Genomic DNA, 24,224 nt, shown 5'->3' with positions numbered 1-24,224 from the left:
TTCTTTTTTGATATCTCCTCAAGTATTTAGATTAAAATGACATTGTATCTGAGACAGGCTTTAAACAAAAGGGGGAGAGAAGAAACAAATGCCAAAATATTAATGGTTACATCACTATTAAAGCTAGATTACAAGTATGTGGAGACTCCTAACATATTTCCTCTATTTCAGCAAACACTTCAAATTTTTTTAAATAAATCACTTACAAAAAAGGTTCAATATGTATAATTGACAAAGTTTATTATCAAGAAACTTTAGTTAAGTTTTTAAAAAGACTGTTTTGGTTTTAGAATACTGAAGGATGACAATCTACGACAGGACATACATAAACAAGGATAATTAAAATATTAAATACTATCTAAATTAAAAGACCATAATTCAAATTATTTATTATAATCTTTGTGTCTTGTCCGAAGGAGCTGTACCAGTTACCCTTCATGAAATTCACCCCACCAACTCATGAAGACTACAAGGCTTCACCACAAATTCAATTAGATAATTTACGGTAATCAATGCTGAGTTTTTGTGCTGAAGCATGCACTGTCACAGAAAGCACAAAATCCTGTTTACAGGGATTTTTTTGTTTCTTTAAAATATATCTCAAGCATCTTTTAAAGTGCGAGCTACAAATATGCTGTGTCCTTAAAGAAAAAGGTTTCTAAAGAAAGTATGAGATAGCTACCCAGTACTGCCTTGAGTGGTTATACAACTAACCAAAAGGGAAGCCAGCAGTACTCTGCTGTTTTAGTGCAGCAGCCTCCTCCACGGTAGGTGAGCTCTTAGCTTGTACTATGCTACCAGCCGAACATGTACTCCATTGCTTTGGATACCAGACTTTCATCTTTTTTTGGCGTTTGTCTGTCAGAAATAACCTATCAAAAAAACACACATAATTGTTAAATTTTCCTCAGGATCATAGTCAATTCTAGATTAATAGCTAATTTAAAAGAGCCAAACAGTTAAATCCATTTGTAGTACTGAAATGTATATTTAAAGACTAATATATGGATTTAGTTAGAACATCCTTATGCTTTAAAGGACTAAATCTTATTCCTTTGGCAAGATAAATTATATCTACTCCTTATATCAGAAAACTGAATAAACAACATTAAAGCTACAAGAGATTTTTTTTTTTAAGTAGGCTACACTCCCAGCATGGAGCCCAACAAAAGGCTTGAACTCATGACCCTGAGATCAAGACCTGAGCTGAGATCGAAAGTCGGATGCTTAACTGACTGAGCCATCCAGACACCCCCAGGAAATAAGGATTTTAAAATACTGGTTTAGGCGTGCTTGGGCTGGCTCAGTGGGCAGACATGTGACTCTTGATCTCAGGGTTTTAAGTTTTAAGCCCAACAATGGGTATGGAGTCTACTTTAAAAAAAATAAAAAATAAAAAATAAAAATAAAATACTGTTGAGGGCGCCTGGGTGGCTCAGTCATTAAGTGGCTGCCTTCGGCTCACGTCATGATCCCAGGGACCTGGGATCGAGCCTTGCATTGGACTCCCTGCTCGGCAGGAAGTGGCTTCTCCCTCCCCTGCTCCACCTGCTTGTATTCCCACTCTGTGCCTCTCTCTCTCTCTCTCTCTCTCTCTCTGTCAAATAAATAAATAAATAATCTTTTTTAAAAAAATGCTGTTGAAAAGAAAAAACTTAAGGAAAAAAAACAGTTCTAAGTCTCTAAATTTCAAGGAAAATCAAAAGACTAAATTTGCCACTGCTTGTCATTTTAAGCATGAAGTGTTTTACTTGCTGTTTCAGGACCAATGTCTGTGGTTAGGCAAGTTCAGAACCCGGTTAATTTAGTAGGGGACAATAACAACATACTGAATGAGAGTCATACTTTCATCATTCTTCAATGAATGCAATGAACTTTTCCTTTAAACTTTTTGAAATGAGAAACTTTGAAACGGGAGCTGGTCAGTGGTTTCTCTGATAACCACAGCTACTCCAACCTGAGGTTCTTCTTTTGTGATACCATTAGATTTAGTTTTCAGTTTAAATGGGTCTTAAAAAAAGATTTCCTCATGCCAGAGATGTTCACAAGAGAAACTTAACGTATGCAAATACAACTTAGAGAAAACTAAAACTCTCAAAATGCTTTAAATAATGGCAAAATAATTTTTTACAAAATTTAATGTAAGTTTCCAAGTGGCCAAAATTCTAATTTTTAAAATAGGAAATTTAAGAATGCAAAGTTTATAGGTATTTCTTCAAGGAAATCACTTCAGTAAGAAATATTAAATGGCATACAAATCAATCCAATGAGAAGGTTAAACATGCTAGGCACTTCACCCTTTAAGGTATATCGTTTAATAAATAAATATATAAATGAAGTATATCTTTTTTATTCAATTCTTAAAATACCTGATAGTCACTAGTAGAAGCTTTGTATGCTGTAGCAAGAGGTCTCATGGTAGAAATCCTAGGAGTACTTCCAGGTTGGGTTGGTGTACCTAAGGTTTTGATTGGTGGTGTAAAGGCTAGAGATGGAGATGATAAAGCACACCTGTCATTGTTTTCCATAACACTCTGGAGAAATAAAGATAAAGAACTTCTCTGTTTATAAATGTAGTATGTTATCACTATTACATCCTAATTTTAAAAAAAAAACTTTATTAAAAAGAGCATAAATTCTTTGATCTAATTTATCTTTCAATTTTAGCCTTGATAAAACAGTTCGTGCTTCTTAGCTAGTATTTGAGATACAATACTCAGCCAAAGTTCACTTCAATGACCTCAAACATGATCAGGACAACTAGACACTCACAAGAATAAAAATCTTCTAACAAATACTATGAGAAAAAAAAAAACACACAAGGAAGAAAATCTTGAGGAAATCCTAGGGTGGGTAGAGGACTAAAGTCCAGTGTTACTTAGTAGCCAGGAATCCCAGATTCTCCTCTAGCCTCTACAAACACCTGTTACAGCATAATATAGTAATTACATAACTACACGGCCACCACAGATTGTAAGAACATGAGCCATGCCCGCTTTTGTGCATTAATGTGTGTATACAAACACCAAGCACAATGCCGGGTACATAGTAGAGAAGTTCATGTATAATTATTTAAGAATGATCATGATTTTATAAGCCACAAAGGAAAGCATAAATTGTGCTAAATATTATTTTATAGGTATATAAATATATGTTTTAAAATATTTTAAAATAAAAATGACTAATAAAAAGCTTCAGCCATTTAGTAATTAATTTTGTTAACCATTCCTGTGAAATCTTTTGTTATGAAACAGCAGCCCTTAAAGAATTTAAAGAATCTGATGTTGCTTTGCACAGGAGAATGAGAAGAGACCTAAAATCTAGGTCTCACCTTTAACCACTCTGTAAGTTACTCAGGAAACCTTGGCCTCTTTATCTGTAAAATGAGGGGGTTGGTGAGGATTATCTCTAAATCCTAAAATCTTGAGACTACATCTTTGGCTTCACATGAAAACAGTACTATAACATCATCACATTTCGCAAGAAAAAGGGGCACAGTGAAGCAAAGTGGCATAACTGTCAATGTCAGTGCTTAGACTCGTGCTCCTCATATAGATTAAGTTTATATTCCTTACATCAGTAATAACTTACTTTATCTATACATGGCTTTACACCAATCATGATGGACTCTCCAAAAATCCTCCCATCTTTGCTTAAGGCTTTCCGGGCCTGCAGTTTAGATTGATAACGAATATGCATCCAATTTCCTGTGTTAGACATCTGCAAAGAATGAAGTTGCCTCTTAAAACAAAAAATATATAAAATCTAAAAAATGAATCCTATTAAAAGATACAAATATATGAAAAGATAGGGGCACCTGGGTAGCTCATCAGTTAAGCATCTGCCTTCGGTTGGGTGATGATCCCAGGCTCCTGGGATCTAGCCCCACTTTGGGCTCCCTGCTCAGCAGGGAGTCTGCTTCTCCCTCTCACTCTCCCTCTGTAATCTCCCTCTCTCTCTCAATGAATAAATAAAATCTTTTTAAAAAAAAGATGTCCCATAATAAGCTGTATGCTAAGATTCAACAAAAACCCTATTAATTTTTTTTAAGATTTTATTTATTTGAGAGTGAGTGAAAAAGAGAGAGCATGAGCGGGATGGAGGAGCAGGGGTAGAGAGAGAAGCAGACTCCCTGCTGAGCAGGGAGCCTGACACAGAGCTTGATCCCAAGACCCCAGAATCATGACCCAAGCCTAGGGCAAACGCTTAACAAAATAAGCCACCCAGGCACCCCCCCCAATTAAACAATTTCACTAATTTCTACCTAGCTCCCAATTCTCTACTATAAAGAATATGTGGCAAATATTGGGGCACCCCGGTGGCTCAGTTAGTTAAGCATCCAACTCTTGGTTTTTGCCCCGGTCATGACCTTAGGGTCCTAGGATGAAGTCCCATGTGGGGCTCGACACTCAGAGGGAGTCCGCTTGTCCCTCTACCTCTGCTCCTTCCCCAACTTGTGCTCTCTCACTCTCTAAAATAAATATATAAATAGAATCTTAAAAAAAAATAAAAGGGGTATGTTGCAAATATCTCCAAAGGTAAAGTAATTCTCAAAAGATAACTGTTGCTTACAAATAGGGCTTATTAACACTCACTATCAAGTTTTTAAAAACTGTATTCATCAATCTTATTTTCTGTAGGAATTGAAGTAAGTCAATCCCTGGTAACAGAATAAAGATTTGTTATTTATAACTTGTTATACACAAGGTAAAGCAAGCTAGATTCTTTTTCAAAAAAGTTCTCTAGAAGCTAAAAAAAAGCCCTAAGAACTCTGTAAATCAGGAACTTCTCTCTTTTCTTTTATCTCCAATAAAACAAGCTCATACTGGAAGAAAGTAATGTAATATTTGGCATAATTTTTGTTAAGAAACTGTGAACTATTAAAAAAAAAAAAAAGCGGGGGGAGGGGGTGTTGTGTGGAGGGTGGAGCCTGAAATTCTCACTCTCCTGCTTATCTTCTCTCTTTATCCCTTTTTATCAACTACTATGCAACTTCCAGCCTTCTAGACTTCCACACATGTATTCAATGAAAGCTTAAAAAAAAAGAAAAAAAAGAGAAAGTTTGGAAAAAGCAGACAATATTCAGCAGCAGTTTCCCTCAATTCACAGCTTATTTTTCTTCAGACTAAATCTTGAACTGAAAAGAAGTAAGCCTTACCACATGTTTTAAGATATTCCCATACTGTGCAAACTGTAATAATATATAGGAAGCAGATGCTTGAGGAAACCTGAAAAAGAGTTGTCCAAAGAGTCAACTTCCATAATAAATACAAATGGAAATTACCATACTTATAAGTTGTTTCAAGGTAAGTTCCCCCAACAGACTAGAATATTAATAGGAAATCCCTGATCATTGTTTCCCCCCTACAGTTAAATCTGTTATTGCTTATCACCCAAAAGCAAGTATGTTAAAATTAGCTTTGACTCAGCCATTCTCCATCCTCAGAGTCCATCTATGAAATCTCTAAAATTCCATTCCCACTGCCATTACCACCCCACACAGGAAAGAACTATAATGTTGCAGCTCTGTATATATTTTACAAGGGTGTGTGAGCATGGGTATATGTGTGTGAAATACTGAGGTATACTACAGTTGTTAAAAGGAAAAGAATTTTAAATTATATAGTTATATTATATACTGAGCACCAACTGAGAATTCAGAAACTTAGTTCTGAAACAAAAATGAAAGTCAGTACCAGTATCAATGGTACAGAAACATTTAAAAGGATGGTTGCCAAGGTTTTAATAGCCAAAAATCTGAGAAAACTGTGATTTTTATTTTCTTCTTTATAAAGTTTTATATGGTTTAAATATTTTATCAGACATTACTTTTATAGTCCAAGCAATAAAGCTATTTTAAATTGAAAACCTGGAGTTTCCTTAACCAGTTGCTTTAGTTATTGAGACCTTGGATAAGAACCCAAGGAAAACAAATCTGAGTCACAAAAATAGATGAGAAATTCTACATATTACAATGTATGTGAGTAAAATACTGCATTCAGGACTGAAATTTTATTTTATGTTATATATGCTTGGATATAAGATTTCTTTCCTCAAAGAAAAGCAACAAATAAGGCTAAGTGCCTACAAAGCAGAGCTAAGAAAATAAAAATGAAAGAAAAATAATGGTTGCAAGTGAGGGAGGTACTTGAAAAATAAAATGTAATTCTAAGACTCTAGGACCACTTTGAATGGAAATATTCCAATAACCTACAAAAACACCACCTAAAACAATGAATGATATTTCATGATAACTCTGAGTCAACAGGAAAAAAGTTAAATTATCAAAGAAAGAACATACATATTTTAGATGTACTACCCTATAAATGATCAAAATATTTTATCCCTTAGAAGGAAACGTTTTAGTTATTGCAATCCAACTCATATAGAGGTTTACTAAAACACAAAACAAACAGAAGATTCATAGGCAGGAAAGTGTTTATCTTAAAAATTAAAAAAAAAAAAAAAAAAAAAAGACTAGCAGAAGAGCTTCAAGTAATTTATCCAAATACTGAAGAATCTTAAAAGTAACACCATTACTACTGAGTCTCAAAAACTTGGGAGTGGATATTCAGGCTCAAAAACATAGCCACATCATGAGAGAATATGAGCTAAGCATGGGCTTTCTGGAGAATGAGACGATCCCAATTTTTTACATAACAGGATCAATAACACATAGAATCTCTCTGGAAGGTTACACAACAAACAGATGGTAGATATTGCCTTAAAGGGGAGAAAAACTGTAGCTGGGTAAAAAAGTGGGAAGGAAAAGTTTTCATTGTAGATTCTTACACATTCCTTTGAATTTTTAAATTTTAAAAAAACTGAATATATAACACTAACATTTACTAAGCACTGTTCTTCAAGAAGCTCATGTGTTATTTTTCTACTTTTTAACCCCAAAACTAAATACAGTAAAACTCAATATCAGTATGACATTTCACACTTTCAGAATCAAACCTTACATAGTATGTTATGAACAATAACAGCTTAAAAATCAAAGGACCTAAGGTTTTTTGCTGACACTTTACTAATAACTAGATGTAAACCTCTGAATAAATCACTTAATCAGTTTTCTCATCTATAGATGATGCAGTATGATCTCCAAATGCCTAAAAGTACTCTTTCTTAATCTAAGATCCTATACCTTTCCTCTCTAAAAAAAATAAAATTAAATTAAAATTAAAATAATAGTAATAATACAAATTCTGAATGCATCCAGGGCTGTCATGTACAACTTCTATTAATACTCAGTATCCTGTAACTATAAAGTACCAACCTTGTGACATAGTATGTACATATACAAATGAAATTCAATTTGATAATTCCAAACTGGTTAAGTCCAATATAAGCAGAGTAATAACCACTACAAAGAAAGGAGCTTCCTAAGTCTAAAGAGGCAATCTTGTTCCATTACCCAGCAAATATGCTTAAACGAAAAGAGTAAGAGAAGTGACAAACAAATAATTAAAAAGAACTATACACAAATACTGAACACTAGTTAATAATGTGCATGCTGGGGGCACCTGCGAGACTCAGTCAGTTAAGTGTCTCACTCCTGATTTCAGCTCAGGTCATGATCTCAGGGTTGTGAGATGGAGCCCTGCATCAGGCTCGGCAGTGAGAATGGAGCTCACTTAAGATACTCTCTCTCCCTCTCTCCCTCTGTCCCTCCCCCTTCCTCTCTAAAAAAAATAAATAAAAATTAAAATTTAAAAAATAATAGTTAATAATACACACTCTGAAGTGTCAGGGTGATTAATTTCTAGTGAAGTGTGCAACTGATTCTGAAATGTACCAACAAAAAGAGATGATTAATGAAAGATAAAATGAATTTAAGTAAAATATTAACAACTGTAGAAGTCAGGTGGTAGGTATATGAGCATTTGTTGTGCAATCCCCCCGCCCTTTTTTTTTTTTTTTTGTATGTTTATTATAAATGCTGGAGACAGGGGTTTTTTTTGGTTCCTTTTTTGTTTTGGAAAGGTAAATGATACTGAAACCTTACCCAAACACAGTCACCCAAGTGTCATCGAGGTGATCTTCAGAAGTCAGAGAATCTCCTTGAGTATAAAAAGGATCCAACTGTGCAGGAGATAATGTTGTCTTTCGTGGTTGACCAATGTTTGCTGGACTAAACACACTTTGTCCTATATTAGTATATTTAGTAAGTTAGTTACCAATATAAACTTCTTGACTTATTTTAAATCAAAGCTCTGTTTTAAATGAAAAAAGTACATTAAAACTGGCAACTGCATATATAGTTCAAAATATACAACTATAACCATATGATAATTTTATATTACCATACAATGTCAAAGCTCACTAATAATTGAGCCTAATTTATGATTTTACAGAAGTTTTATTATAAATTTGCTAATGTTTTAATTTCCAGTTAAGCCCACACAAGAAGGATCTCAAATCAACCTCAAGGACTTCTACTTGCATTCATCTTCCAAACCTACCACTTTCATCACAGCACCAGTTCCTTAAAAATATGCAATAACTTGTTACTTACAGAAAAATCCAAATGCCTTGGCCTCCAAAATATAATTTCAACCTATTTTTTCAATGTTCCCCTAAAAAGTATCTACCCTAGCTCCTGAGATATAAATGCAGTTTTCTTTTATATTCAGGTCATTTCTATCTGAAATGTCTAGTTCTGTTCTTTCTTTGCTTATCCTTCAATAATAGCTACCAATTAATGATTACTGCTACATGTCCAAAATGTCAAGCCAAATGCTTTACATGTTCATTTTATTTCAAAGGCATTGTCCCACTGAGACCACACATTTCTGAGAAGCAGAGATTATTCTTTCATCTTTGGAGTAGTAATGATTCACTCAAACAAAAAAAAAATTTTTTTTTTTTTTTTTTTTTTTTTTTTTTTTTTTTTTTTTTTTTTTCAGAAAAACCGAGTGGCTCAATCGGTTAAGCATCTGACTTTTGTTTTCAGCTCAGGTCATGATTTCAGGGTGGTGAGATCAAGCCCCATGATGGGCTCCATGGTGGACACAGAGCCTGCTTGGAATTCTTTTTCCCTATTCCTCAGTCCCTCCCCATCCTAGCTCATGCTCTCTTAACAACAACAAAAAAAAGAAGTGAACATGTTAGTCAATGCTCCCCCAGCCCAAAAAAACCCCACCTATCTCTAACAGAACTTAAATTCTAGTGGAAGAGAGAAAAACAAATAAAGTGTGTTAGAAAACAGAAACTCCTACAGAAAAATAAATAGAGCAGAGAAGGGAGACAGGAAGTATATATATTATCATGCATGGAAGAATTAAATGAAGAAAAGATTTCACTGAGATGCCATTAAACCAAACCCCGATAGAAATGGAGGATGAGAAACATGCCAGTACCTGAAGAACTAAATGTTACTGGAGATAATATCATGTATAAAAGCCCTGAGAAAGGATATGACTGGTGTTTGATGAACAGTAAGAAAACCAGTACTTGCACAGTGAGGAGGGGCATCTGAGGTCAAAACAAGTGTATGAACACAGAGAGCTAACAAGAAGTCAGATGATTGAAAAAAAAAAACTTTGTAACCCACTATAAATAAAACTTCTGGATTTCACCTCAAATGAGTTGGGAAGTCAATGGAAAATTGTGAGCAGAAGTGATGTAACAGGACAAAAATCTTGAAATAAATAAACAGCACTTTATTAAGAGTATTTATATCATTTTTCACATGTACAATTTTATTTGATTCTAACAATAAGATGGGTCCTATTATAAATCCACTTAACAATTTTAGGAAACAGGGGATGTTAAATAATGTCCAGGATGGCAGCTGGAATTCCAATCTAAGCCATCCAAATTTGAAGTATGAGCTCTTAGGAAACAATCTAGTTAACACTTATTTACTATAGGAGCAGTTCTACAGTGTGCACTGGAGACCCAGAGCTCCCGATGACCCCTCTCATAAAACCAGCCAAGTCAAAATGTTTTTCATAGCCATTTAAGGTTTCATTTGCCTTTATATCCTCACTCTCTCACGAGTATATAGTGGACTAGTGGACCCTTTCAGAGGATACTTAATGCGATTCAATCAATGGAGACTAAATATACAGAAGCAGACAGGAGAATTCAGCTTTATCTCATTTTTTTTCAATTTAAGGAATTTTTAAAAATTTTATTTTGTGGGACGCCTGGGTGGCTCAGTTGGTTAAGCAGCTGCCTTCGGCTCAGGTCATGATCCCGGCATCCTGGGATCGAGTCCCACATCGGGCTCCTTGCTCGGCAGGGAGCCTGCTTCTCCCTCTGCCTCTGCCTGCCTCTCTGTCTGCCTGTGCTCTCCCTCTATCACTGGCAAATAAATAAATAAAATAAGAAATCTTAAAAAAAAAAAAAATTTATTTTGTTTTTTCAGTGTTCTAAGATTCATTGCTTATGTACCACACCCAGTGCTCCATGCAATATGTGCTCTCCTTAATACCCACCACCAGACTGACCCATCCCCCCACCCCCCTCCCTTCTAAAACCCTCAATTTATTTCTCAGAGTCCACAGTCTCCCATGCTTTGTCTCCCCCTCCAATTTCCCCCAATTCACTTTTTTCCTTTCCTTCTCCTAATGTCCTCCATGTTATTATTAGGTAATTCCACAATTAAGTAATTCCACAATTATTAAGTAATTCCACAATTAAGTGAAATTTTGAATTCAGCTGTATCTTAAGCCAGACATTAAAATTTAAAAAGCACAAAGCAATGTCACTATTCTCAAGAGAATCTTTTCTTATAGAAAGTTATTTTTACTTTAAAAAAAGGTTATTTATGTTTATTGGAAACAAATTATTTTTAAATGAATAATACTATAAAATAGTTTTAATTTCTGATATGGTAAATATCAATAGCTATAATCCAAAAGCTCTGGGCTTCAATTTTTAAAAATGTATTAAGGACCCGAGGGGCACCTGAGTGGCTCAGTCAGTTGAGAATCTGACTCTTGATTTCAGCTCAGGTCAAGATCTCAGGGTGGTGAAATGAAGCCCTAAGTCAGGAGCTGGGCTCAACAAGGAATCTGCTTGAGGATTCTTTCTCTCCCTCTGCCCCTCTCCCCACACGCTCGCTCTCTAAAGTAACAAATAAATAAATCTTTTTCTTTTTTTTTTTTTTAAGAGTATTAAGGACCCTGAAACTAAAAAATCTAAGAACAACTACAGGGCGTTGTGCATGATTCACAATCCACGTTTAGTGATTTTTAGAGGCTCTCTGCTCAATACATTCTAGTATCTGCTGCCTAGTCATTTGTCCTGAATTCCCAATTGAGTTGAAAAATCAACCTAAATCATTTCAAAGTGTTTGTAGTCGAATGGAGCTCTGAAAGCACGCTCTTAAAAAAACAAAAAAGGGGAGATATAAAGCTACTGTGTTAAGTTTTATAAAAGGCCATATACTATATTATCCTGATGGGATATTTACAATTCACGTAAAAAACTCTGAAAGATTACTGAATAAAGAAATATTTTTAACTTTATTCAATCCCAAATCTCCTATAATGACCACATTTTACCTTCATATTTTGGTAAATGCTGATCCTGGGTTGAGTATATCCTATATACCTTAAAAATGCTTGATTAATGAGAGGTAACGGGAACTGCTATTAGGAAATGCATAATAAAGTTATTCACATCCAAAGCTGAGATTTAAAAAGGGCAACTGAGTTTTCCTATTCATTGATTTCCTATTTATGAATACAGAATGATTTTCTCAGAAGCATACAAAAAGAATTTCTCTTATCAAACAAACATATTCAATGACAAGTCACAGTGACACACTGTTAATCCACAACAAAGTAGTATTGGAGAGTCAAGTTACTCTCCAGATACAACACTCAAAAGTTCAAACTAAATTTTTAAAAGAAAAAAAAACCTAAGCAACCCCTCAAATTTTATTTTGGTATATTATTATTTTTATTTTTTAAAATTTAATTTTATTTTTATGTGTGTGTGTTCCAAAATTCATTGCTTACGCACCTTACCCAGTGCTCCACGCAATACATGCTCTCCCAACCCCCACCTTCATCCCCTCCCAAACCCTCAGTTTGTTTCTCAGAGCCCACAGTCTCTCATGGTTTGTCTCCCCTTCCAATTTCCCCCAACTCACTTCTCCTCTCCATTTCTCAATGTCCTCCGTGTTATTATTTTATTTTAGATCCTCATGTTCCAACTGCTAGTGAATTACAGAAATACATAAAAGTATCTTTTAATGTATGGGGGAGGAAGAGTATAACATCTTGCTTTTTTGAAAAGCAACAGGAGATTGCGTTAGGAGCCCAGAAGAGGACAGGACTGGATGGCAGAAGGCTAGTGTTGCTAGCCCTGAACTAATCATTCACCTTGATAGCATTATGGGAAAATGAGAGGGAAGATAGCAAATGGGTTTGTAGTTAGTTCACATGTAGTTCTATTACTTACTGTCACAACTAGAACAAGTAATTGAACCTCACTTCCCAAATATTACAACAAAAAATAAAAACAATAACAATATCAATGATAATTGCTAACAAGTACTGAGCACTTATACTACATTCAAGGTGCTCGTACATGTTCTTTACATGTATTATTTAATACTAAAAGCAATTCTATGAGATATAACCTACCTTCTGCATTCTATATATGAGGAACACAAACATATATATATATATATAAAAAACACCTATCCAACATAATTTAAATAACTGAAAGAGCATGTTTAAGAGGTTCAATAAATGTTAATTTCCATTTTATAAGGCCAGGCATTTTTCTCACACAAAAGCCAGATTAAGATCAGATGATCATCAGCAGATGCAAAAAAAACTACTGACAAAAATACATCCTCTCATGATAAAAATGCTGAACACCTGGGTATAGGAGGATAATTTTAAAAGGCCATATTATGCCTAGCCCACATTTGACATCATACTCAATGGTGAAAGGTGGAAAGTTTTTCCTCTAAAATCAGGAAGAAGGGTGCCCACCTGCCACTCCTTTTGACATATTACTGAAGTGCTATCCAGAGCAACCAAGCAAGAAAAAAATAAAATAAAAGGCATCCAAATTGGAAAGAAAGCTGCAAAACTGTTTTTGCACATAAAATGATCTCAAACATGGGAAAATCTAAAAGACTCCACCAAAAAACTTTTATAACTAATTAATGGATTCGATAAAGTTGCAGGATACAAAATCATTCAGAAATCAGCTGCATTTCTATAGCCTAACAACAAAATAACTAAAAAAGAAATAAATAAGACAATCCCCTTTAAAAAAACCATCAAGAACAATACAAAACACAGGAATAAAATCAACCAAGGAGGTGTAAGATTTATATACTGAAAACCACAAGACTTTGATAAAAGAAACTAAAGACAAACAAATGGAAAGATATCCCATGTTCACAGATAGGAAGAACTAATATTGTTAAAGTCCATACTTATCAAAGCCATCTACAAAATCATCAACAAGATGAAAAGGCAACATACAGAATGGAAGAAAATATTTGTAAACCATGTATCTGATAGGGGTTACTCTCCAAAACATATAAGGAACTCATACAACTCAAACAGCACACAAAAAAAATAATACTAATTTGTTAAAAAGAAAAAAAAATCAGCAGAGGAACTGAGTAACATTTTTCCAAAGAAGAGACATATAGCCAACAGGTACCAAAAATAGTGCTCAAAATCATTAATCATCAGGGAAATGGAAATCAAAACCACACTGAGATGTCACCTCATACCTTTTAGAAAGGCTAGCATGAGAAAGCAGGCACTAAATGCTGTCAAGGATTTGAAGAAAAGGAAATCCTTATACACTGCTGGTGGGAATATAAATTGGTACTGCCACTATGGAAAACTGTATGGAGGTGCCTCAAAAATTAAAAATAGCACTACCATATGATCCAGCAATCCCACTTCTGGGTACGTCTCCAAAGTAAATGGAAATAAGATCCCAAAATGGTTTCTGCACTCCCATGTTTCTTGCAGCATTACTCACAATAGCCAAGATACAGCAACAATCAAAGTGTCCTTCAGTGGATGAATGGATAAAGAAGGGGTGGTACATATATGCCATGGATGTTTTTCGGCCATGAGAAGAGGAAAATCCTGCCATCTGCAAAACAAGGATAGACCCCGAGGATGATGTGCATGATGTTAAGTGAAGAAAGTCAGACAAAGAAAAGACAAATACTGTATGATCTCACTTTTATGTGGAATGTAAAAAAGTCCTCACTTCATGTGGAATGTAAAAAAAAGCTCAGAGTAAGAGAGTAGTGGTTACTGTGGCCCGGGGGCTGCACAACATGAGCAGATGTTAGTCAAAGGGTACAAACTTCCAGTCACAGTATGAATAAGTTCTGAGGAGGTAAAGAACACCATGGTGATTATTGTTAATAATATCATATTATATACTTGAAAGCTTACACCGTAGTCATTCTGTAATATATGTAGGTCAGATAAACACACTGTATATCTTAAACTTACACGTTTTATGTCAACTGTATCTCAAACTTGTAATAAAGATTTCCCTTAGCTATTATATCCGTAAGACTTAACTGTTACTCCAATACCAAACAGAACAGTGGTAGATAAGAACTCACAAAAGTTAACTGTTTTAACAATAAAGAACTTCAATATAAAAGATGTACTTGGCACAACCATTCTTCTACATTAAAGGCACAACTATATTCAGAGTCAAATCTTAAAGACTTCCAGGAATGATGTCCAACTCTCTACTCCAGATGGTACCAAATCAAAACTATACCCTCAACAGGATCAACAGTTAAAGATATCAATTAAGTAAAAACTATAATGGGATCACGTGATTCTAACTAAAAAGAAAAAAAATACAGTCACCTAAAGATTTGAAAATTCTTCACTCTTTATTAGGTCATACAACTTGAATCCATATACTTCATTTGGACTCAAATTTAGAAAACCATAATTAATCTAATTTAACCTAGTAATGTAGCCTTTCATAAAAAAATAGATTTCAATCACCTTAGATCTAAAGGCATTATTAAAGCATCTACTTAATTCAGAACACTGTTTTAGGCACCACTAGAAAACAAGGAAAGATGCTCAAGACTAACTGCTTACGTTCAGTCATCAAGTAACCAGGTTAACAAAAAACAGCTCAGTAGCCAGAAAGCTTGAAAAATGAATACTCAAATATTTTTTATAAAAGCAATCAGCAAGTGAAGATATGTAATCATTATTAACTCTAGAGAAAACAAAAAGGTATACAAGAAGGAAATGGAATCTCAGCATATTACACTGGTCAGTCTTACAGATTTATCTAACCAAATTCATGTTTAAGAAACAAACTGCAATTTATTGAAAAAAATCAAACTACATACATGATATGATACATTTAACAATTATTCTTTTTCCTCATCAGCTCAGACGCACAACGTTATTTTTTTTTTTTAAAGATTTTATTTATTTGACAGAGAGAGATCACAAGTAGGCAGAGAGGCAAGCAGAGAGAGAGAGAGAGGAGGAAGCAGGCTCCCCGCCGAGCAGAGAGCCCGATGTGGGACTCGATCCCAGGACCCTGAGATCATGACCTGAGCCGAAGGCAGCGGCCTAACCCACTGAGCCACCCAGGTGCCCCTGCACAACGTATTTTTAAAATGAGGACAATTTAGGGGTGCCTGGGTGGCTCAGTGGGTTAAGCCGCTGCCTTCGGCTCAGGTCATGATCTCAGGGTCCTGGAATCGAGTCCCACATTGGACTCTCTGCTCAGCAGGGAGCCTGCTTCCCTCTCTCTCTCTCTGCCTGCCTCTCTACCTACTTGTGATCTCTCTCTCTGTCAAATAAATAAGTAAAATCTTTAAAAAAATAAAATAAAATAAAATGAGGCCAATTTAAAATGGAACACACTACTTTGACAATTGTCTGCCTATCAACTAACTTAACAACTATCCCTTTAGAAAATAAGCAAAAGCACACGAAAGATACTCTTAAATAAATTTAGTTCCTACTACAAAGACATGCCTCTAACATATAAAAGATAATAAAAGGCATTTTAATATAAAATCTAAAGCCAATTCCAATTTTTTATGTTGTGTATTACCATTAAAAATGTTAAATTTAGTAATGCTACATCATGTAATAACCTTCAAGCAAGAAATTAAATGAAAGCTCAAAATGAGACAACCATTATGACCTTTAAAAATAAAACAAATCAAAATTAAGTCTCAAACGAATAAGCAATCTAATTTTTGCCCTGTCAACTACTCTGAAAAATGTAATTACTTATACATAATCTAAAACTATTTACATAACTTTAGCATAATTGCCCCCCACCTTGTTAATGTTTAATTGCTCCACTGATTTTACTTCCTTTCAATCAGACTTCTGGTACCCACATGCTAAGCTTTATAAGATGAAAATAAAGTGCACCTATCAAACCACATCAAATTGGGACTATAATGTGTCTCCCTTGGTAAATCACTATTCAAACACCCTCCATAAAGATCAAATTGAAGAAGAGGGCAAAAGACCTTATTAGCCTTTATGAAATGTCTTCAATTAAAGAATACATTGAATTATTTCAAAATAGGTCACTAACATAAATGAAAACAAGGGATAAAAAGAGTGGTAAATCTTAAACAGATACATGGCATATAAAACTTGGAAAAAAGATTCCTTGTAAAAAAAGATTCCTTTTTACCATGAAACAAAGTAGCACAATGTATACTAAAGAATTTGGCCTCAGACCAAAGAGAGTTCTGGCCTTTGTTCAGTTTCTGGAGGTAACCTCTAAACCCTGGGAATTTTCCCAGAGACAGGAGTGTTTCTGTTATTCACCCACACCTCTCAAGAGCACTTGATAATTTATGCTAACAAGGTGGCTCAGGCTGGGGACAGATCACACCATAAAGACCAACCATGTGATTCTGGTTGGAGCTTTGAGCCACATGCTATCATCCCACCTGTAGGCAGAGGAGGGGAATGGACACTGATTTTAGCTACTTGATCAATGACTCAATCATGTTTGTTTATAATCATGTTTATGAAACTCCAATAAAAGCCCTGGACATGAAGGCTTCAGTGATCTTGCCTAGCTAGCAATATTGCATGTATAAGCACCACATAATAATGTTAGGAGAGTAACACATCATGGAAGCTTCATGTTTGGAACTCTCCTAGACTTCACCCTATGCATCTTTCTTTGGCTCTAATTTATACTGTTTTTCTATAAAACTGTAACCTTAAGCATAGCACTTTCAGTGGGATCTGAGTCTTTCTAGTGAATTATCAAACCTTAAGAGGTTTGAGAAATCCCTGCATTTATAGCCAACTGGTCTGAACTGAGGGCAGTCTTGGGGACCTCTGAATTTGCAACTGGCATGTGAAGTACAGGCAATCTGGGGGAGAATGTTTCCTCAGACTTTTTAGATAACAAGCTCATTGTACCCAAGAGTGTATTAAACAATGGATAAAACAACACCAATCAAACACCGTGAAATGAACGCTTGCATCATCCCTAAGCCCTGTCAGACACCCAATGACAGTCCTTCTAGAAAGTCTCAGGTTTTGAGAACACAGGAACGTGGAAGGTGTGAAAGAGAATGCTGGCTGAAATCAAGGAAAACCTGTTTCAAGTGTATATAAAAGGAATGATATGGCAGGCCCCTCCTCATCTTAGGCAGCCAGATGACTACCTTTCAACCACTTCACTCCCAAGAGACCAAGAATTTAGTATCTGAAGAAAGGAAACCTAACTGGCTCAGGACCCAGTGAGTCCAATCACGTAGAGAACAACTGTATGGAAATTAAGTAAGTGAAGTCTGCATATTAAAAAGGGGACGTCTTCCCTTTCTATATTCAGAATACCTGCTTAGACATAAAGACTGAATGTAAGGAACTCTTCTTTGGGAAAATTTAAATTCGAAGGAAAAAAAAGACCTACATATGCTGAAATCAGAGACTTTCCCAACAAAAAATCTAGTTGACTGTTCATTCCTCTTACAGTAAAACCCAGTAAGAGACAAAATAGAGCCACCAATTCCATTTTCCAGGCAATGTTGATACACATACACGCACAGATTCCAAGTACCTTTTTAGTGTCTCATTAAATTAAATACACCCCCCTCAAGAAAGAAAGAATACTGAAAAAAAAAAAAAAAGAAAAAAATATGAACTAGAAGGAAAAAGGCAAAATGAGCAGGAATTTTAAAAAACCAATATAAATCTCACTGCTAAGATATTTTACCCATAAAACAAGAAAAGGATACTATGTTTCTAAGTACATTCAGAGAACTGAAACAACAAATATGTTCTTTGAAATTTAAAATGGCAAAATAAAAAATTATTACAGAAGTTGGAAAGAAACTGGTATTAAAGACATGTCCCAGAAACTAGAATATATATATAAAAGACAATGCAAGGGAGAAAAAGTAAAATTAGAAATCTCTGCAGAGCTCACAAGCAAAAGGAATTCAAGAAACAGAAAACAACAACAAAAACAGAAGAGTAATTACCAAACACAGGGAAATTTCCCAGAACTACAGGTAAGTGTCATGATTTAAAGGCTCTATCAATTAATTTCCCAGGAAAACATATGAAAAAGCCCCACACCAAGGCACAGCTATGAAACTGAGAACACTAACCATAGAAAGATCTTACATTTTTCGAAACCAGGCCACATACAAAGTCTAAGAAATCATCACCACATGTGACTTCCACAAAACACCAGAAGCTTAAAAAAACATGGAATGATGCCTCTAAAATTCTAAACTAAAATACTATACTCAGCCAAACTAGCAATCCAGTGTGAAGACAGGAAGAAAAAAAAAAAGCATTTCGGATACAAAGTCTTAAATTTCATTTCTCTCACAAGCTTTCTTAGAAAGCTACTCAAATATATTCCTCACCAACATGAGGAAATAAACTGAGAAAGAAGAAAGCATATCACCTAGGGAAAAATCTCCACTCTAGAAATTTGCTAAGACAAGTCCTAGGATGATAGTTGTATACCATGCTGAAACAGGAAACATCCAAAAGAGAGGTTAAGAGAGAGAAGTTCTCAGTTTAAAGCAAAACAAAAAAGTATTTGAAACTATCTTTGAGCATTTTTAAAAAGACAGACATGTATCTTAGCAACAACATGTGCTTAAAATAAAGGGAGCAGATGGCACAGAAAAAAATCAGATGAACGGGAAAAAAATTATTAACTTAAAGAGAAATAAAAATTTTAGAGAAAGAATAAATTATACTATTTGGTTCAGCATTAAAGTGTCTATATAATCACAAACACTGACAAAGGAATAAAGTCTGATATAACTATATTCAGTAATGTGTGAGAAAGAAGACAGATTATCTCCAATTACCTTAAAATAAATACACCAATACTGGAAACTGAAAATCAATTAGCAACATAATCATACATGGTTGATTGAGTAATGGACCTCCAACATGACTACATCCTAATACTTGGAACCTGTGAATATTGACCTTATATGGCAAAAGGAACTGTGAAGATGTGATTAACAATCTTGAAATGGGAAGATTATCCAAGATCATTTAGATGACTTGGGTCCCCAATATATTCATTAGTGCCCTTACTAAAGGAAAGAGAGAGAGATTTTAACTATAGAGAGGTGATGATAGAAACAGACTGGAGAGATACACTTGAAGATAAAAGGTGCCACAAACCAAAGAATACAGGTAACTGCTAGAAGCTGGAAGGAAGAAAAAAAAAAATGAATTCTCCCCAGAACCTCTGGAAGAAACTGGTCCTATCAACACTTTGACTTGAGCCAGTGATTCTGGATTTCTAACTTCTAGAACTAAAAGAGAATAAATCTGAGTTATTTTAAGACACTAAATTAGTGGTAATTTGTTTTAAGCACCAACAGGAAACTAATACCTCTCATTTAGATAAATGGAGGTAAATTCCTAAAGAATAGCTCAAAGATCTGGACTGGATGGTTCTGGAGGAATAAAGAATGCTGCACCTTATTGTAAGTATTTAAGTACTGTTTGATTTTTAAAAACTATTTGCTTTTAAATTGTTTTGACTAAAATATAAAATATCATCTGCACCACAACTAAACGCCACCCAATGGTACTATTTAGTCTGGCATGAAAGTAAATAAATTTTGGTGAGTAATTTTTTGAAAGTCAATATGGTAGGCAGAAAACAGTCTCCCAGAGATGCTCACACCCTAATATCCAGTAACTGTGAGTATATTACATTACATGGTAAAAAGAAATAAGGGATGTAGCATTAAGACTGCTCTGGCAATTCACAGACCTGTACCCCTGGGGCTAATAATACATTGTATGTTAATTAAAATTTAAAAATTATAAAAAAAGACTGCTTATCACCTGATCTTAAATGAGAAGATTATCCTAGATTAACCTAGTAGGTCCATAGTGATATCCAAGAGTGATATAAAAAAGGTCCAACTGGCTAGTATAGGCTTCAAAGATGGTAGGGAACTCTGCCCCAAGTAATATGGACAACTCTAGGAGCTGGAAAAGAGAAAAGAGATTCACCCCAAGAACCTCCAGAAAAAAATACAGGAAAGAAAAAGAACCTACCAGGGCGCCTGGGAGGCTCAGTTGGTTAAGCCACTGCCTTTGGATCGAGTCATGATCCGGGAGTCCCAGGATCAAGTCCCATATCCCACTCCCTGCTCTGCTCTGCTTCTCCCTCTGACCCTCCCCCTTCTCATTCTCTCTCTCTCTCTTGCAAATAAATAAATGAAATCTTAAAAAAAAAAAAAAAAAAAAAAAAAACCAATGCCCTGATGTTAGCATACCGAAAAAACATTTTTGAACTTCTGACCTCCAGAATTTTAGTATAATAAATCTGAGTTGTTTTAAGCCAAAAATCTGCGATAATTTGTTTCAGTAGCATCTGAAATTAATGTACTCTGGAATAAGATTACTGTTTATTCTAATTTTTTATATATATATGTATATATATATAAAAAATTAGAATAAACAGTAATCTTACATATATATATATTTTTTTTTACAATTTTTATTTTTTTATTTATTTGACAGAGAGAGTGAGAACAGCAGAGAGAACAACAGAGGGAGAGGGAGAAATAGGCTCCCCGCTAAGCAGGGAGCCTGACATGGGGCTTGACCCCAGGTTTGTGGGATCATGACCTGAGCTGAAGGCAGACGCTTAACTGACTGAACCACCCAGGCACCCCTAATTATATTTTTAAAAACTATGTCAAGCCAAGTTGCACAGAGATATTCCAATCCTCCTTTTGGTATTGGGATGTCACTGCCTCCAAACATTATATACATATATATTGGTTTCCTGTGTCTCCTATAACAAATTACCACATACTGCGTGACTTAAGACAACAGAAATTTATTCTCTCACAGTTCTGAAAGCCAGAAGTCCAAGACAGAACAAATTTGCAGCAGGGTCAAATGTATGCCAAAGAAATTTAGAGAAAACCCATTGCTTGCCTCTCCTAGCTTCTGGTTACTACTGCTGGCATGTTTTGTTGTTCACTGGCTTGTTCTGACAACACTCTTATCTTTGCCATTTTCACATTACCTTATTCTCTGTCTCTCAGGTCTGTATCAAATCTCTGTCCCGTTCAGGACACTAGTAACTGGACTTAGGGACTACCTAGGAAATTACTAGGATTACATTCTCCCCACTCTTCTCTCTCCTTAACTCCCCAGCTTTCCTTGGGAGTTCCTCCTCTCAAGACTTTAACCATTTGTTTTAACCACAGAGGTTCTGGGGATTAGGACATGGACATTTCATTTCGCAGCCACTACTCAACTGACTACAACTTACATTCATCAATCTATTCAGTTAACAAATACTTACTGAGGTCCCTTTATAACCAGCTCTGTGATGTGTACATAATGAAAAAAACAGAAGGAATATCTGTCCTGAAGGAGTTCATAAACTAGTAATGCAGAAAGACAGGAGCTAAGCAGAAGGAGCTGTACAAGAGTACATACAATGAGTCTCCAACCTAGATCAGAAAAAGAATTGTCGTGAAAAGGTCCCTCACAGATAAATTAGTTCTCTTCCTTCCTTTCTGAGAACACTAGCAGAACTCTGAGCTCCTAGCATCAACAAAACCAGTCAGAAAGAGCTATCATCTGAATATCACACTTAATCTGTTAACAATGTGCTAAAATAAGGACTCTAATTCAGTAGATAAAATTGGTATACCATCTGAGAAGACAACTGATAAATACAGGAAAGAATTTCTCAAAAAAATTAAGAAAAATTTAAAAGAGTGTAAAAAGCAAAGGAATACTTAAATAGTAGCAGAAGAAAACTGAGGGGAGAGGAAGGGGAAATAGGGCAAACAGGCCATGGTTGAAAAGAGTTTCTGATTCTCTAATCTAGAGTTACCACTCTGTCATATGACCAAGGCTTCCCTGCAACAGAAATAAGATTTTTAAAAAGATTTTAACATCAGCTACAAAATTAAAACAAACTCTTTACTGGACAAACACCTAAGCATAAAATAAGTCACGTCATTAAATCCCATGACATCTCTTTATAAAAGCTGCCAATCTCAGAAAGTTAAAATTTACAAATTACATAAGAAATTTTCATTTGGTTAACACTGTAGGAGCTTGTAAAAAAAAAAAAAAAAAAAAAAAAATCTCTAAAAAGTCTGTTTTCCCTTCAATTTTCTTAACTCCTTTTCCCAATTCTTGCTAACTACTGACAATATATGATAGATCCTCATGCCCATCATATCTTTTCAAAAAATATTCTTTTTCACTTACGCCCCTTAAGACTTTCTATAAACTCTTCAACCTCAAAGTAGAAGCAGCAGTGGCTCCCAGTGGCCAATTTATGATACATATATTTTCCTACTGTGGTTCTTTTATTTTCACATATAATTTCTAAAAGTATAAGAATCTCATAGAAGTTACACTATTAGAAAAAATAAGATAACCAAAGGATGTTTAATTAACTTTAATCATGTCCTCTTCCACTTGACAACAATATTATAATGTATGCTCTTCAAACAACGAAGAGATCCTTTAAAACATAACATACATTACTTAACATTTATGTTTTTGCATTTTCAATGTCCCTGGGATCATTTGTTGACTCAGTTAAATAGCTGAATAGTCACTACTGTAGCAAGTAGTCAGGTAACAGCACTGTCATCTACCTATTTGTATGACCAGATTACAACTGCTAAAACCTGGACTAATTCCCCAGAACATTCCACCTCACGTATGTAACTGAAGATTTTCACTATGATATAGGTGGCAGAGAGAAATCTAAAGATATCCCCTCAAAGTTTCTGTCCCCTGGTTCCACTGGTAATTCAAACACTAATTCAGGTACTACCAAGAAGGGTCCTTGTAGATAGAATGAAGGTTATTAATTAGTTATATCTTAAAGTAAGGAATTACCTTGGACTATCCCAGTGGGCCCAGGGTAATCAAAAGAACCCTTAATAGCAGCCAATGACAGAAAAGTTAGAGATACAACCTAAGAGTGAGGTCAGAGAGACTGAAATATAAAAAAGATCTTGATCTGCCACAGCTGTCTTTGAAGATGGAAAGGGAGCCACAGGCCAAAGAATAATGGCAGCCTCTAGAAGCTGAGAAATACCTCCAAGCAACAGCAACAGCTAGGAGAAAAAACAGGGACCTCAGTCCTACTTTCACATGGAAGTAAATTTAGCCAACCTGAATGAGTGTGGAAGAGCATTCATTCCCAGAACATCAAGAAGAGAACACAGCTCTACTTACACCCGAGTTCTAAAGCAAAGAAACAATCTGTGCTCAGACATCTGACTTACAGAAACTGTAAGATAATAAATTTGTATTGTTTTAAAATCTCAAAAAAGGAGGGGAAGGGGAGCACCTGGGTGGCTCAGTTGGGAGAGCATGAGACTCTTGATGTCACAGTTTTAGGTTTGAGACCCACATGGGGTACAGAGATTACTTAAAAATAAATCTTAAAAAAATAGTAAGTTTGTATTGATTTAAGCTACTAAATCCATGATAAAGCAGCAAAATAAAACTAACAGAGAGTCTGATACAAGGGGGGGTGCTGCTATAACAAATGCCTAAAAACATGGAAGTGGCTTTGAAACCAGTCAGTGGGTGGATCCTAGAAGAAATCTGAGGTACTTAACAGAAAAAGCCTACACAGCTTTAATCAAACTGATAGTAGAAATCTACCGACAAGTAACTATAAGGACACTGCCACCAATGAAGATTTAGACTGCTGGAAAAAACCTGAACTTAGAAGATAAAAAGATC

At 35.1% G+C, this 24,224-nt stretch overlaps 1 protein-coding gene across 4 annotated transcripts in view; it reads right to left on the bottom strand.

Annotated features, from left to right (window-relative positions):
* Positions 1–214: 214 nt before the first annotated feature.
* The window catches only part of NUP35 (nucleoporin 35), a 40,032-nt gene continuing 16,022 nt past the window's right edge, over positions 215–24,224 (bottom strand). For all 4 annotated transcript variants that reach the window (XM_032356158.1, XM_032356159.1, XM_032356157.1 and 1 more), the window contains 5 exons: positions 8,009–8,150; positions 5,159–5,228; positions 3,592–3,720; positions 2,370–2,534; positions 215–872 (listed from right to left, as the gene is read on the bottom strand). In XM_032356158.1, the coding sequence (XP_032212049.1) occupies positions 795–872; positions 2,370–2,534; positions 3,592–3,720; positions 5,159–5,228; positions 8,009–8,150 (584 nt within the window). In that variant the 3' untranslated portion in view covers positions 215–794. The remainder of the gene's footprint in view (positions 873–2,369; positions 2,535–3,591; positions 3,721–5,158; positions 5,229–8,008; positions 8,151–24,224) is intronic.

The sequence above is a fragment of the Mustela erminea genome, chromosome 8, assembly GCF_009829155.1.
Source record: "Mustela erminea isolate mMusErm1 chromosome 8, mMusErm1.Pri, whole genome shotgun sequence".
Lineage (NCBI taxonomy): Eukaryota > Metazoa > Chordata > Mammalia > Carnivora > Mustelidae > Mustela > Mustela erminea.
The sequence above is the reverse complement of the archived record's forward strand: the minus strand, read 5'-3'. Positions and strand labels throughout refer to the sequence as shown.